The sequence below is a fragment of the Adelges cooleyi genome, unplaced genomic scaffold, assembly GCF_023614345.1.
Source record: "Adelges cooleyi isolate 19-005CV unplaced genomic scaffold, UGA_ACOO_1.1 ACOO_flye_CR_arks_rails_tigmint_CR_PRNA_1, whole genome shotgun sequence".
Lineage (NCBI taxonomy): Eukaryota > Metazoa > Arthropoda > Insecta > Hemiptera > Adelgidae > Adelges > Adelges cooleyi.
The window spans coordinates 7,698,156-7,711,780 of NW_026095751.1; the positions used below are offsets into that span (position 1 = coordinate 7,698,156).

General features: G+C 27.4%; 2 protein-coding genes across 3 annotated transcripts; one reads left to right on the forward strand and one right to left on the reverse strand.

Annotated features, from left to right (window-relative positions):
* The first annotated feature begins 1,019 nt into the window (after window positions 1–1,019).
* LOC126834802 (uncharacterized) lies at window positions 1,020–9,142 on the forward strand. Its single transcript, XM_050566982.1, has 8 exons — window positions 1,020–1,234; window positions 4,050–4,498; window positions 4,728–4,773; window positions 5,012–5,182; window positions 5,318–5,667; window positions 5,732–5,821; window positions 6,059–6,285; window positions 6,372–9,142. The coding sequence occupies exons 2-8, from the start codon at window positions 4,199–4,201 to the stop codon at window positions 8,962–8,964; spliced, it is 3,777 nt and encodes a 1,258-aa protein (XP_050422939.1). The 5' UTR covers window positions 1,020–1,234; window positions 4,050–4,198; the 3' UTR covers window positions 8,965–9,142.
* A 1,374-nt stretch (window positions 9,143–10,516) lies between these two features.
* On the reverse strand, window positions 10,517–13,320 carry LOC126833317 (RNA-binding protein 48). Of its 2 annotated transcripts, XM_050564589.1 has the most exons (7): window positions 13,152–13,320; window positions 12,957–13,068; window positions 12,487–12,677; window positions 12,251–12,418; window positions 11,458–11,509; window positions 11,260–11,382; window positions 10,517–10,661 (listed from the first exon to the last, which is right to left on the reverse strand). In XM_050564589.1, the coding sequence occupies exons 2-7, from the start codon at window positions 13,065–13,067 to the stop codon at window positions 10,539–10,541; spliced, it is 768 nt and encodes a 255-aa protein (XP_050420546.1). In that variant the 5' UTR covers window position 13,068; window positions 13,152–13,320; the 3' UTR covers window positions 10,517–10,538. The 2 variants fall into 2 exon arrangements, with proteins under 2 accessions (XP_050420546.1, XP_050420538.1); XM_050564581.1 differs by having other exon boundaries at window positions 12,957–13,319.
* Window positions 13,321–13,625: the final 305 nt, after the last annotated feature.

Sequence of the window (13,625 nt, forward strand, 5' to 3'; positions counted from 1 at the left end):
TTTATCCCCTATTTTCTCTACAAGTGAAGTCAAATCCCGAATACATATAATATGGCGTATAAGTATTAAATTAAGAAAGTACTAAAGTAAGGGTACTGATTTATATTGTACTTGGTTTGAATTGTGCTGGATTTTATCACTTTAGTTAATAATAATACCTGTAGACTTGGGCGTCCCGCCCCTACTGTACTATTTTTTTAATTCGTTCTTTCTTTTCTCAGCCTTTTCTCTACTGTATTTTTCCAAAACATGTATTGCTTGTCTTATTAAGTGTATGCCATTTTTTAAGCTAAATGGCTTTAATGACATAAACGATAATTATTTCTGAGAGTGCTAAAGTTAGCCATAAATAAAAAAAACCTACCCCAGAAATTGAGAAATACTTTGTGAGTGGAAGTAAAGAAATAGAACAAATTAGATGAACAATAACTAAGTGAGGCGTCTCGATACAATACCAGCTAAAAGCAATTTTTGTAAAATTTCATAAACAAATAATTTTTTCAGGTGGTTGAATTTAAAACCCACCAAGATTTCCCAAACACAGTTTAAGTTAGTTATAATTTTTTTGATATTCATTAATAATTTTACATACCATGTAATACAGTGTGGCCACACGTTTTCAAAATGTCTTTTAGTTGACTTTGAAACTAGATGCCTCAAGTTTTGTTTCGGTTATACCTAGTTGGTAAAAATTACTTAGTACATCATTAAATAAATTGGCAAAATGTTCACAGCTATTAATATCAGTTAAGATTTAATCCGAGTATTTTATTACCTATGTAAAGGTACTCCGTAGTTATTCAGAATTTTTCCATTTATTTTCCATTTATTTTCTAATTTTTCTATTTATCAGTAATTATTAGTTAAAATATTTTTGGAAAAAAAGACAAATTTAACCAACATTATGTGTGCCGCAACAGTGTTGACAAATTCGGGTCGAAAAAATCGATAGCGTATACACTGACTTTCTTGTTCGGCGTTCGGCCATTTTATTATATCACCAGACATTTTGCGTCTCTTCACTCTCTTATCTTTTGCTCTGATTGTTATACTTGTTTTGATATTCGTTCGGTTTTTGTAGTGTGAACACAAAAGTTTGTTGGATGATTAAATTTTTTTTTAACAGTGTATGGTATTAAAATAAGTTATTTCGAAAAGTCTACCAAAGTATGAATATTAATCTGCTAATTGCTGACCAATAAACAGGCTGGTTTTGTTCGGAGCGTCTGACCGGGTATGTCCACTATTTATGTATTTATATATTTTATATATATACATATATATGTGTGCGTGTGTGTGTTTGTATGTTTATGTATATAAATATTAGTCTGTATACACTTATCTTACAACAAATTTCAAAATCCAATTTTAGATCGATATATTAAATATCCATTTTTTCAAATAACATATTCACAGTAAACCAATTCAAAGTTTGCTTTGTGACCAAAATAATTGGCATGCAAATAATTTGTTATAACAAACAATTATTGTTTTTTTGAATTCATTAGTAAATTTTTATAATATTAATATTTTTAGAACAGAAATGCTATACATGGATCTTAAACGACAAATATGAACGAAGGTTTGGACCAACCCCCTTCAAATTTTTTGAAAATTACACTGCATGTCTGTTACGATGAAAGACATTTTTTCAAATTTTTTTTTCAATTATTTTGGCTAAGGTCGTAAAAAGTATTTTGAGTTTTTGTCTCAACACCTCATTTTTAATAGTTTTTTTATAGTATCTTCCTAAAAAAAGTTATTAAAAACTAGTTTTTTTTTTGAAAAAATATTAATTATTTTTTTCGCTTAACAATAAGTCATTAAAATTAAGTTTATAATCTAAAATGTTGTTTTTTTCGTGTTGCTCAAAAATTAGGCATTTTACTAATATTTTTTTCAGAAAGCTTAGAAAATTTTTATAAAATGTTTAAAATTTTAAATTGGGATCTCCATAAAAAAAACCCTAAAAAAAAAAAAATTGAAAATGCAAAGAAAAGTTAGGAAAAGGGTAAAAAAACTACCACAGTATTCAAAATATTTGAAATAACTATAGATAAATTTTCATTTTTTTTACTTTTGCATGTATTTTACCTTTTTTTTTTTTGAGCTGAAGTTTGTAAGAAACCCACCCCGCAAGAGTTATCAAGGCTTTTAATTCGATTTTTGATAAATGTATTTTACTTTTTTTAATTTTTTTCTGCGTTTTAAAAACAATAAAGGATTGGTCAAACAGAAAGAAGACTGTCCGCGCAGACAGTTCGCCGGTCCGCTGCGGACTCTGTACTCTATTTAAATGCATCATTCTGGTTAAACAGACAGCCCCCAAAAAAAATAAAAAATAAAATGCCCCATTATTATTAGAATCCACACTAAATAATGAAAACAATTTATTAAATTACTTAAAACAAATTAATAATTTAATAATATAATATATTGGTGCGACTTATATTATTTTTAAAATATGTATTATAATTTATATGTAAATAAAGTGCCCCGTTATTTATTAATTTTGTTATTAATATATAATATATTAATTATTATTTATATATAAATATAATTAAAATTTCTCTTTTAGTCAAAACATACTGGGGACGAATCACTTTACTTTCAATATTTACTGGGGGCGAATTGTCCACAAACACGTTTTTTTAATGGTGACGATCGGCCGTTTACCAGCAAACAGATGCTATAAAATATGCTCAAATTAATTAAAAATATTTACTGAATTCTCATTTTAAACGGTATTTAATATTATATTCTACTAGAAAACAAAATTATGAATGCGTTAAAACTTTTGTCTATTGATATATCAGTTGAGTAATTTTCAGATATATCCACGTCACAGTAAAAGTTCTATGCATATAAAATATTTTGGTTAAAAAAATCCTTTTTCTTTAGATTTAATTGTTTACATTTAATTTTGAAAAATTCAATTGAGTGGATAATATCTACATATTCATAAAATATTTAAAAAGCACTCAATAAAGCATAATATGAAGTGTTAACAATTATGTAATAAAAATTAAAGGATGTTTTATTTTCATGATGATTTTTGTAATTCTCGTGATGGACATTTTTTTAAAATTATTATATAAAACCAATGTGAATTATAAATACAAAATTGAATATAAGAAAAAATTACTAAATAAGTTTGGATTCGTGAGCAACACGTAAATATTAAAACAATTTTAATTATATCAAAAATATTATATAATATTGTATAATTTTAATTCGTAATGCTAAAAGCAGCTTTGATTTTGATAAATTGTGGTGTAAAAGTGTGTTACGTTTGCAGACATACTTTTAAAAATAACGTGCTGTAAAGGCTATATATATTTGTCATAATTATGGCAGATAGTGTGATGCTATAAGTAGGCAGCAGAAAACTTCAAAAGTTTATTATATAATAATATATTATTTCAAGTATAACAAACGAGTTGGAGTCAAACAGGGGTTCCCAAACTTATTAGCCAGCATTGCCCCTTTTTTAGTGAAATTTTGGTACAGTCATTCTGCCAGCTATCAGTTGACACTAATTATTAAAACCTTTATTAATTGTATATATTCATAATACATTAATACCATAGAGAACATTATTCTTATTATAAAATTTCAATTGATATTTACAAAAAAAAAAATGTATTGGTAGCTTGATATTTGTGATTCAGTAACTGTGTGCTCAATCCCTAATCAGTTAATTAATCAGTGTTGTTTGTGGACAATAAAAGGTTTTTTTTAATAACAACCAAATATTTTTGTGACCCTAAACTGCTGTTATCCATGTTAAAGTAATTTATCATTGAAATTTTTAATATTTGTCACAATAAAGTACTTTTTTGATTTACACAGACTTGCTTCATAAAGTGATTAGTTAAACAGTTTAAGAGTTATCGTGGGTCCAGACACAAAAATTAATTTACATAGTTGTAAAAACAATATCTTTTTAACGCCACGTCGAAGCTAAAATAACATTTAAAATTAATATTAGGAAATGTGTATTTTTATCCTATTCTATTATACATTTAACCATATTCTTTATTTTATAGGCAACTAAAGAACAAATTACCATTGACAATCAAATAACTTTAAGATGGGTTATACAATACTTTTCAAAAGAATATTATGAGAATTAAAAGACACACCATTCAAATATAATAAATACATTTTCCAAGAGTTTCCAATCGGTAAAATAAAAATGTTGGAACCAGTTACTTCATCTTCATCCAGTGGATCAATGAAACCTGATTTATGTGAAAATGAGTTTGAAAATATTATTAAAAACATAAAAAAGGAAAATATTGTAGAAGTCTCGGACGAGAATAGTGATTGGGAAGAAGTGCATGAAATAAAAAGAAAACATAATCATGGAACTCCTGAAACTAACCATCATATAATCAAAAAAATTAAGATAGTTAGTGATTTCAATGAACATACTAAACTTCGTAATAACAAAATAGTAGGAGTTAATCAATCAAAGAAATTTAAATCTTCACAGGTATAAATAATATTATTTTCAAATATTATAGCTTAAGTGTAGTTAAACCCATTTCCGGCTAAAAATGTATTTATTTTATGGTGCGCGTACGCACCATTGGCCAAAAATGGGTTTACACCAAACTTTTGCTTTATTTTTTTAATGAAGTATCTCATTAGGGGGAAAGGACTTGTGAAATACATTTATACTTGGCATTTAATTTTAAGTTAAAATTGTGTTTCACTTTTAGATTGCTGTATCCAACAAAATGAATGCTGCTCATTTGGAAAATAATGGTATGATTTATTTAACTTTCATATTTTAAATTACCTTTTAACACACGCTGTTGTAAAAAGTACAGCATCAAATGCTTATCAAAAAACGCGTCTGCTGGAAGGTTAAATTGGAAATAATTTTTTATTAAGGACTTCAATATTGTTTGTATATTATTATCATATAAACATTTCCCAATTATCTAAACATTACAAATACTTAAAAATTATAGTTATTAAAGTATTCTTTTGTTATTTGTAGATCAAAAAGAAAGTGCAATGATGTCTAATGAAAACATTTCTCCTCATTTAAAAACTATTCACAAATGTAAAGACAGTTGTTTATGGTGTATGAGACCATTTGCTGTGTTTGATAATCCAAATCATATTTGTCGAATTCGCAATGTCGAAAAGCAAAATTCTTTTTTAGAAAGTAAGTATGTTTAAGGTATTTATATTAGAAAAAATTGTACTTAAATCTTTATATTTCATCTATCAATGTTAAGTTTTTAATACATTTTATCCCTATTTCTTCTAATTTTTTTTTTTTATAATTCAACATTTCTAGTTGTGCCGCAATTAAATATAGAGTCATGTCTATGTGATCGTTGTTGGAAATATTTAGAAAAAAAATATAAAGAAAAACAATTTGAAAAAAGGAAAGGTTGTAATGATGAAGTTGGTAATAATTCAATAAATACAGCTGAAGTCAATGATGTTAATGGAGCAGTTAAAATAGTAAAATTACATCCATACAAAAAATCTAAATATATTAAAAGAAGGAAGAGAAGAAGAAGATGCTTGCGGATTGATGTAACATGCTCAGTTCATAATTGTTCAGAATATTCAATACATCCCATATCGGAAGAAAAATATGCAAAAATTAAAATGGTTTTGTCAAATTTTGTATCTTGTGATGTAAGTTACTGTTAACACTTAAAACATATAATAATTATAACAAAATTTATTTTTATGTTTACAGTTGGTTTTAATAGAGTCAAGTAAGATGAAAACAAATGTTAAGGATAATAGTAATTCGCCTGTATCCGTTTGCGAGGATCATCTGCATCTAGTATGTCTATCCCCTAGCATATTTGTCTAATTACTAATATATATCTTATAATTATAAATGAGCATTATTCAATACATTTTTATTCAAACAATTATTTATGAATATTTGTGTTTATTATTTTATTTGGTTATTCATAAATAATGTTATGCATAAATGAAAATTATTTGTTAGTATAACTTATTCATTATTTGAGCATTTTCGCACAACTTTTTGACTGTAAGTAATACTTTATTTTAGCTGGATACAATAATTTCATGTCAGCTTTGCGGTGAACTATTAAGTGAGGATTTGAACTCTGAAGACTGGGAAATTTATGATGTGTGGAATAAGAAATTAATGAATGATAAGATACCATTAAAGTTGTGTCCTGGAATGTTTATTTGTATGAAATGTCGTCAATATGTCTCTGATGGTAATACTTTATGTGTACACCTAACTAGTATACTACAAAATATTAAAAAAAGGTAAAATAGCTCATTTTTTAATGTAAAAATAATTATTTAATAATAATATAAATTACCTACAACATTTTTTTTCTTTATTTTTTTAGAGAAAATGCCCGGCTAAGGCTATTTGGATTAACTGATAAATGTGATTTAGAAATTAATAATACATTGAAAAAAAATCCCATTATAAAAGCAAGCGCTAATAGAATTAATGTGTCTAATATGGCAAAAGTAACATTTACTGAACCTGAAATAACATCAACTTTTCTATTTAAATCTGAGGATTTGAGTGATACTTTGGGAAAAATAGATGAAGAGTATACTAAACAATTAGTCAAGTTATTACCTAATTCATATGATAATGATATTAATAATTTAAGATATTTTAACTGTACAAATTTAAATGATTCAAATTTAGAATTAAAACAAGAATTTAATGAAAAATCTCATGATTGCAATGACCAAGCAGATACACCTGATTTAATTGAAGTATCACCCCAAATTGAACATTGTAAAAATGATTCTTTCAACTTAGTCATCTCAAATGCTATCTCGCTGGCTGATATTTCAAGTGTGAATTACTCAGAACAATCAAATATCAATAAAACATATAATTCAAAACCAAATATAAGAGTAGTCAAATTGATGGAATTAGTAAAAAAAGATATTAATGCAATATCTGAAAGTACATTATTAGATAGTAGTATATCAAGACCAACTAGTCCAGATGACGATTGTACTATTGTCTTAAATGATACATTTAATATACCTTCTGAAGTAACATTTGCTGCTAATAAAAATATAATTCCTCCAAATAACGATAATGGTAATATGTCAATATCTAATTGTGCATTAAGACGATTTAGCCCTGATCATAATATTACACTAAAGGACTTATTAAATAAACCTTGTGAAGAATCATTTCCCAGTGATAAAAATATTGCTCCTAGTATTGACGTTGAAAAAGATTTGTTACCATTACACGTTTGTAATTTACTGGATAACGATGACTATTCATTTTCTAATGAAGAACAAACTAGTAAATATGAACCAGTCATTACTAGTGTATATTCACAACAAGATTTACCCAATAGAAATAAACAGTTTGAGGATAACAGTACAAGAAATGAGAATCAATGTATTAATTATGAGGAAATGCCAATTTCAAAAACGTTTTCTTCAAAGAGAACAAATCAAAAGTCAAAAACATTACATTTAGAAAAACGTGCAGCAAAAGCTGATCCGGTGGAAATACGAAAAAAATTACAACACTTGTTACGTCAGAGAATTTCAAAAAATAAAGGTATTAAAAGACTAAACAATGTTCCTACTTACAATGATAGATCGATGTCAAAGGATAGTTCTACACAAGTATATAGTAGCTCCTTTAAAATGATTGAGAATAATGCCTGTTTACGTGCAAATGATAAGAAAATAAATAATTCTCAAAAGACTGTTATACCCACAATTGTTAGTAGTTTTTCTGCTCGCGATAAAATTATGCCATCAGTTTTTGATGAATATTTTGAATCTGAAGAGCAAACTATGAATATTGATTCAGACTCTAATGATGCTCAACAATGCTCGGCCTATGATGAAGAAACCTTGTGTCAGAATGATCAATATATCCATGAGTTCATAGTTGAAGATCCAAACTTAAAAAAATCTGATAGTTCAGAAAAGCTACACAACTCCATTTTACCTGTTCCAAAGTCACTTAAATTTATGCGAAAACTAAAAAAAGTCTCAGATTTTACGCCGTTACATAATAAGAAAGTATTCGATCAATTTGTTGATGACAATTACTCTTCAGATGACGAAATTGATTCTCTGGAAGATAATAAATGTCCAGAATACGATTCCGAACCTGAATCCAACGCTGTAAAACGTCTTAAAGTCATATCTAGAACATTTGCATTTCCACAGAATACCTCAAGTATTTCGACAACAGCAGTCACAAACATCAAGCCACCAACTGTTAAACCTGTAAAAACCACTCAAACAACAAATACTAAAAAGGAAGTTCGTTTTTTTTTAAACGAATCCAATAAAAAAATATTCAATGATTTACTCGTACGATTCAAAAGTGAATCTGATGTATTTCGATACCTTATGGAAAACGAACGAATGTTATATGCCGGTGAACTAGACATTTCGAAAAATGCAAATCCTCAAGTAGCCAAATATTTAAATAGTCATTTGAATTTTTTGAAAAACTGGTTTAGTAATCCTGTTCATGGCGAAGATTCTCTGCCCAAACGTCAAACTGCAAAAAAAATAGAAACAGTAAGGATTTCCTCTGTTCAAAGACCAGTTCATAAAACTATATCTATAACTTCGACTGCGACATCATTACCAAATGTAGCTAACATAGTCGGTCCGGTAAGAAAGAACACTTTTTCACCTAAAAGTGTCCTTCCGTTTGTGGTTTCTTCAAAACAACCAATTACTATTCGACCAAGACAACCTACATTATCCTTGTCATCTCTTCAACAATCCATCTCGCCCAATATCTTAATCCGACCAATACAGCTGCCCTCTCCAAGACCAGTAGCAATAAGGTCTGGAACTTCTTATGTATTAACCAAGCCATCAACTGTTCGTGTACATCAACCATTCGCAAATCAACAAATTAGAAATATATTAGATTTAGGGACGGGCCGTAAGTATATGATTGTAAAAAAATCGGTAGTATAAGAATATATTTAGTATATATTATTTTTAATTGGAACTCCTATAAAAACATTATGTAATTATTTTGTGTTATTTAATAAAGTTATTAGACCTTCCAATTGTGTTCAATACTAAATTGTGTAATAGTCACATATATTTAATTGATTTTGTCCCTTAAATAATTAATTGTATACAAAAATACTCGCTGTTTTTTTTTTTTTTTTAATTGTATTGTTATTTTTGGTATAGATAGTAAAATGTAATTTAGAGTTTGCACTTGATGTACAATAACAACATTTTAACGAATAGTAACTGGTTTTTCTTCTAATCATTTGCCCACAGTTCCTATTCTTATTAATTTCATTGTTTTTGTACTATTGCTCAATAGCTCAAACCCAAATAGCTTTAGGTGTTGCTCAGTAATACAAAAAAAAAAACGCTATCTAATGATAAATTTAGGGAAGTGTTACTTAAGGCAAGGCCAAACATACATGATTTTGGCCGCCAGGCTTATTATCTCTAATGCCACGCTAAAATATCCATCTACATATAAGTGATTAAGAAAATTACTATACAGTAATTAATTTTGAAACTGCACAGCATTGTTAAACAGGCTGCATGTGTACACCTATGCCATAATGGCATAATCCCATCAGCACAGTCCTCCGAACTTTTCTTTGATATAGACCGCTCAACAGTTCATATGGACCCATCATACAATACTATTTTTCGAACCTATTATTAAAATAATATTAAGTGCTATTTAGCTAAAAGTAAGAGTATACCTAGTTAAAAAACACTTGAATTGTACAAATAATATACATACTTATGGCTCAGTAGGAGGGGTAATGAAAAAATTATTAGATCGGGTATGGTTTATTTTCCAGGTATTTCAAAGGGGTTAACAAACATTTTTGAAAATTACGGTGTAACTCTAGTCGCATCAAAAAATTCTAACTTAAAATCTTTGTTAGGTAGTACCAAAGATAAAATAGGGGAAGAAGAAAAATCCAGGATTTATAAAATACAATGTGAAGAGTGTGCTAAATGTTATGTAGGTCAAACAAAAAGAAATATTGGGGTTAGGTTTAAAGAACACATAAGGAACATCAAAAACCAAGAAGTACACAAATCTCCTGTTGCGGAACATTTATTGGACACTAATCATAGTATCAAATCAGTAAAATTACTAAAAAATGTAAATAACTCTAAAGAACTTAATATTAGGGAAGCAATAGAAATGTTAAAAAATAGGACAAATTTGTTAAACTGGAACTTAAGTCCATTACAAAACATTTTATTAAAATTTATAAAATGTGTTGACAAATGAGTCTTCATTTCCGGTGTGACGTCACACCCGGTATAATGACCTTGTGTATATATGTATAGAGGGAGATGTTCGGCCGTAATCGGTCTCAGTCTGTTGTTAGCGCTGAAGATGACAACATTGTCGTCGTAACACGTGTACGCAAGAAGTGTATCATTTTTATGGTTTAGGGTTCAAGTAGATTTTATATCTTTACTTCTTATTAGTTATTATTAAATAATTATTTGTACTTAAATAACTAAGTCAACAATTTAAATACAATTATTTATTTTTAGTTATGAAATATAACACGATTAGGTTTTTTAGTAGTATGATTCATTGAGGTTTGGTGTAATTGTTTTGGCACAAAATGTAATATAGAAGAGTTTGGTGGCACAACATTTTTAACTGGATTCTGAAAAAAACACATTTACTAAATTAATTACTAAATATTATTAATAAAGAAGACAGAAAAGCCATGAGTATTAATTATTAAATATTATCTTTAGTAAACTTTTAATAAGCTCAAAGTGTATAGCACAGTATAACTTTATCTGAGATTATGAATTACTTTCAAACTTGTGTGTATTTGTTTATAGATTTAATACTACCGAAGTACATTAAGAAGAAAGGGTTTTAAAATTATTTATTGTGATTTTTGTTGACATTTTTAATATTTTTCATTTATAAAGGGTGATCAACTTCTAATTTTTTAAAATAATATTTATTTTGTCATTTTTTTGTAGTTAAAAATAGAGTATTTTTTTAATTTCTAAAATATTTAATAGATTATTTCCAACTTGAGTTAATAAAATTCAGGCATTACAATTTAAAAACAACTTTTATAAGAATATTATTTTACGAAGATATCTTAAAAATAAAATAGTACGATTATTGATATTTTGATTGCCGAAAAAATTACTTATACTTATATTCAACAGTTTTTATCATCTAATTTGAAAGTAATTTTATCCCCTGCAATTTATAATAATTCCTAAGACCTGTTAACATACCAATTGTTTTGTTACTATTTCCTTAACTATAGAAGATGAGCTTGATTTTGGTTCAATATAAGAACACTTTAAACCTCCTTCTAGCCAACGATTATGTGTTTGAGGAATAGATTCATATTGTTGCTGAAAAAAAAATTTTAATATTAAAAAATTTGCTATAAAAAAATGTTACTAAAAATAAATAACTTTTAGTTAAACCTTATTTTCTGAAAAAGCTTTAGAACATTCATCAACAGATCTGGACTGGTCACTAAAAAAAAAAAAAAAGTGCAATACTGAGTAATATTTTAACAAGTTAGAATTACTCTACTTATAAGACGTTATGCGCCTATGAAACATTTTTAGAATAAGAGTTATATTTACAGCTTGTAAGTTGCATCACAAATATAATAATGAACATAAAAACTTTTACCATATTTTCCCCAAGGCTTCAATGTTTTTTAATTGTTATTTTAATATAATAATAATTATTATTATTATAATTATAATAATGATTCAAGGTCTAATGAATTCACATTTGGGCCATAGGTTATACCTATATGTGATATTATCGTATTAAATTACAATGTGTACACATTTATAGAAAAACCAAGTAATAATAATAAATATGAAAACATGATTAAAAAACTTAAAAGTTTGATTCTTGTAAATATATAATTCATTTTATTCTGGACAATATGTTTAGTACGTAAGAGGCCCTTAACTTTTTTTTGCCCAAAGGCCACCAAAAGTTTTTGTCTGACTGAACTTTTTTGTTAATAAAAATAAATTAATCAATTATTTAGTTTATAAGAATAAAACTAATTAAAATAAGACAACAGAAACAATTGAATTGTACTAATTTGGGGAAAGCGGGGATGTATGTTACTAATATGTTAGTATTTTTCTTTCTTCACAAAATACTAAGCTTTTGGGTAAATCACGTGGTATACTTGGTGGGCACCCAACTAATTTACGCAACAAATTAGTTTAAGAATTTGAATTATATTACCTTTGATTTTCTTGAATATAGCCAAGCTTATGGAGTCGTCGGGCAACTTCAGATATCCTTGTTATTAATTTAGCTCTAGACTGATCTAAACTTTCAAGTTCTGGAGCATAACAGACATGTAAAACTCCTCCAAAAAAGTTTTTTGTGTCCATTTGTTTTTTTGCAAATCTTAAAAGTTTAAATTGATTAAAATATAAAAAGTGAACAAGTGCCTAATTTTAATTACCACAACTAACCTTGCTGATTGTATACGTGTATAGACGACATGGAAACAATGAGTGAACTGTTCTTGTTCTTCGAACTGTACTTGTTTTATACTCGATACGTGACCGTATCGGTTGCAGAGTTTTTCTACCTCATCGTTTAAATTAACAGAAGGCACACCTCTGATCAATAAATGTTGTGATTCATCATTCACTGTATAAACCTTTTTAAAATAATTAATTTGAATTTAGGAATAATTACTTACAAGAAACAAAAATGTCTACATTACAATACTCTAAGAATTCAATACATTCAAACAATATTAGTTGCTAATCAACCCTTGAATTATAAAATCTAATGCTCATAAAAAAAAAATACATACATTACAAATAAATATATTGATATAATTTACAAAACAGAAAACGCATTGTCAATATAATAAACTAAATCATTACCAAATTAGGCATTTAAGGATACAATTTTTATGGAAGGTAATTTATACCTTAACTGCCGTGAGTTTACGTCCCTGACGGTACTTGGGCCGATTTTCGCAAAACTCAAAAGTATTGTGATGAGGATAAGCCTTGAGTATTTCTACTTCTTGTTTTGACATACTGAATTTTTCGACAATTTTTATTTGTATTTATTAAAAAACTATGAAGATATTGTTTAATAGCAACATAATAATTATTATTACGTATTACTTATAGTGGAAATAATTATTACTTTTCTTATAATAAACAAAAACGATTCCAATTGTAAAATTGTATGATTTAAAATTTAAATGATATCATTAAATTTGTATAATATGTACCAATGCAGTACGTATGTTTTAAAATTTTAAATGTAGAATGTTTTATGTTAATGACGATTGACAAAATGTTACTATCAGATATTCCTTATCAACATCGGCGTTTGCATTGTTTCCTTTGGAAAAACAGTCTGTCGAAATTTTTAGACTTTATTTCAAGCTGGCTTTCACTTACAATATTATGTAACGCCCCCTATAATTTCACCCATCCATGTATTTCTTCCAACAGATCCAACAGATAAAAGAACGTTAAGTTTTAAGCTAAAACTAAAGTGTATATTTATAGTACAGCAATGAGATTAAGTTACTTTGTTGGCAGTGGTGGACTTATGGTGGGGAGTCCGGGTTCAAATCCCCCAG

Coding starts and splice junctions, on each gene's coding strand:
- LOC126834802 (XM_050566982.1), top strand. CDS start 4,199: ATGTTGGAACCAGTTACTTCATCTTCATCCAGTGGATCAATGAAACCT. Junction 4,774..5,011: donor TGCTCATTTGGAAAATAATG/GTATGATTTATT, acceptor TGTTATTTGTAG/ATCAAAAAGAAAGTGCAATG. Junction 5,183..5,317: donor GCAAAATTCTTTTTTAGAAA/GTAAGTATGTTT, acceptor CAACATTTCTAG/TTGTGCCGCAATTAAATATA.
- LOC126833317 (XM_050564589.1), bottom strand. CDS start 13,067: ATGTCAAAACAAGAAGTAGAAATACTCAAGGCTTATCCTCATCACAAT. Junction 11,510..12,250: donor TATATTCAAGAAAATCAAAG/GTAATATAATTC, acceptor TTTTTTTTTTAG/TGACCAGTCCAGATCTGTTG. Junction 10,662..11,259: donor AAATAGTAACAAAACAATTG/GTATGTTAACAG, acceptor TGTTTTTTTCAG/AATCCAGTTAAAAATGTTGT.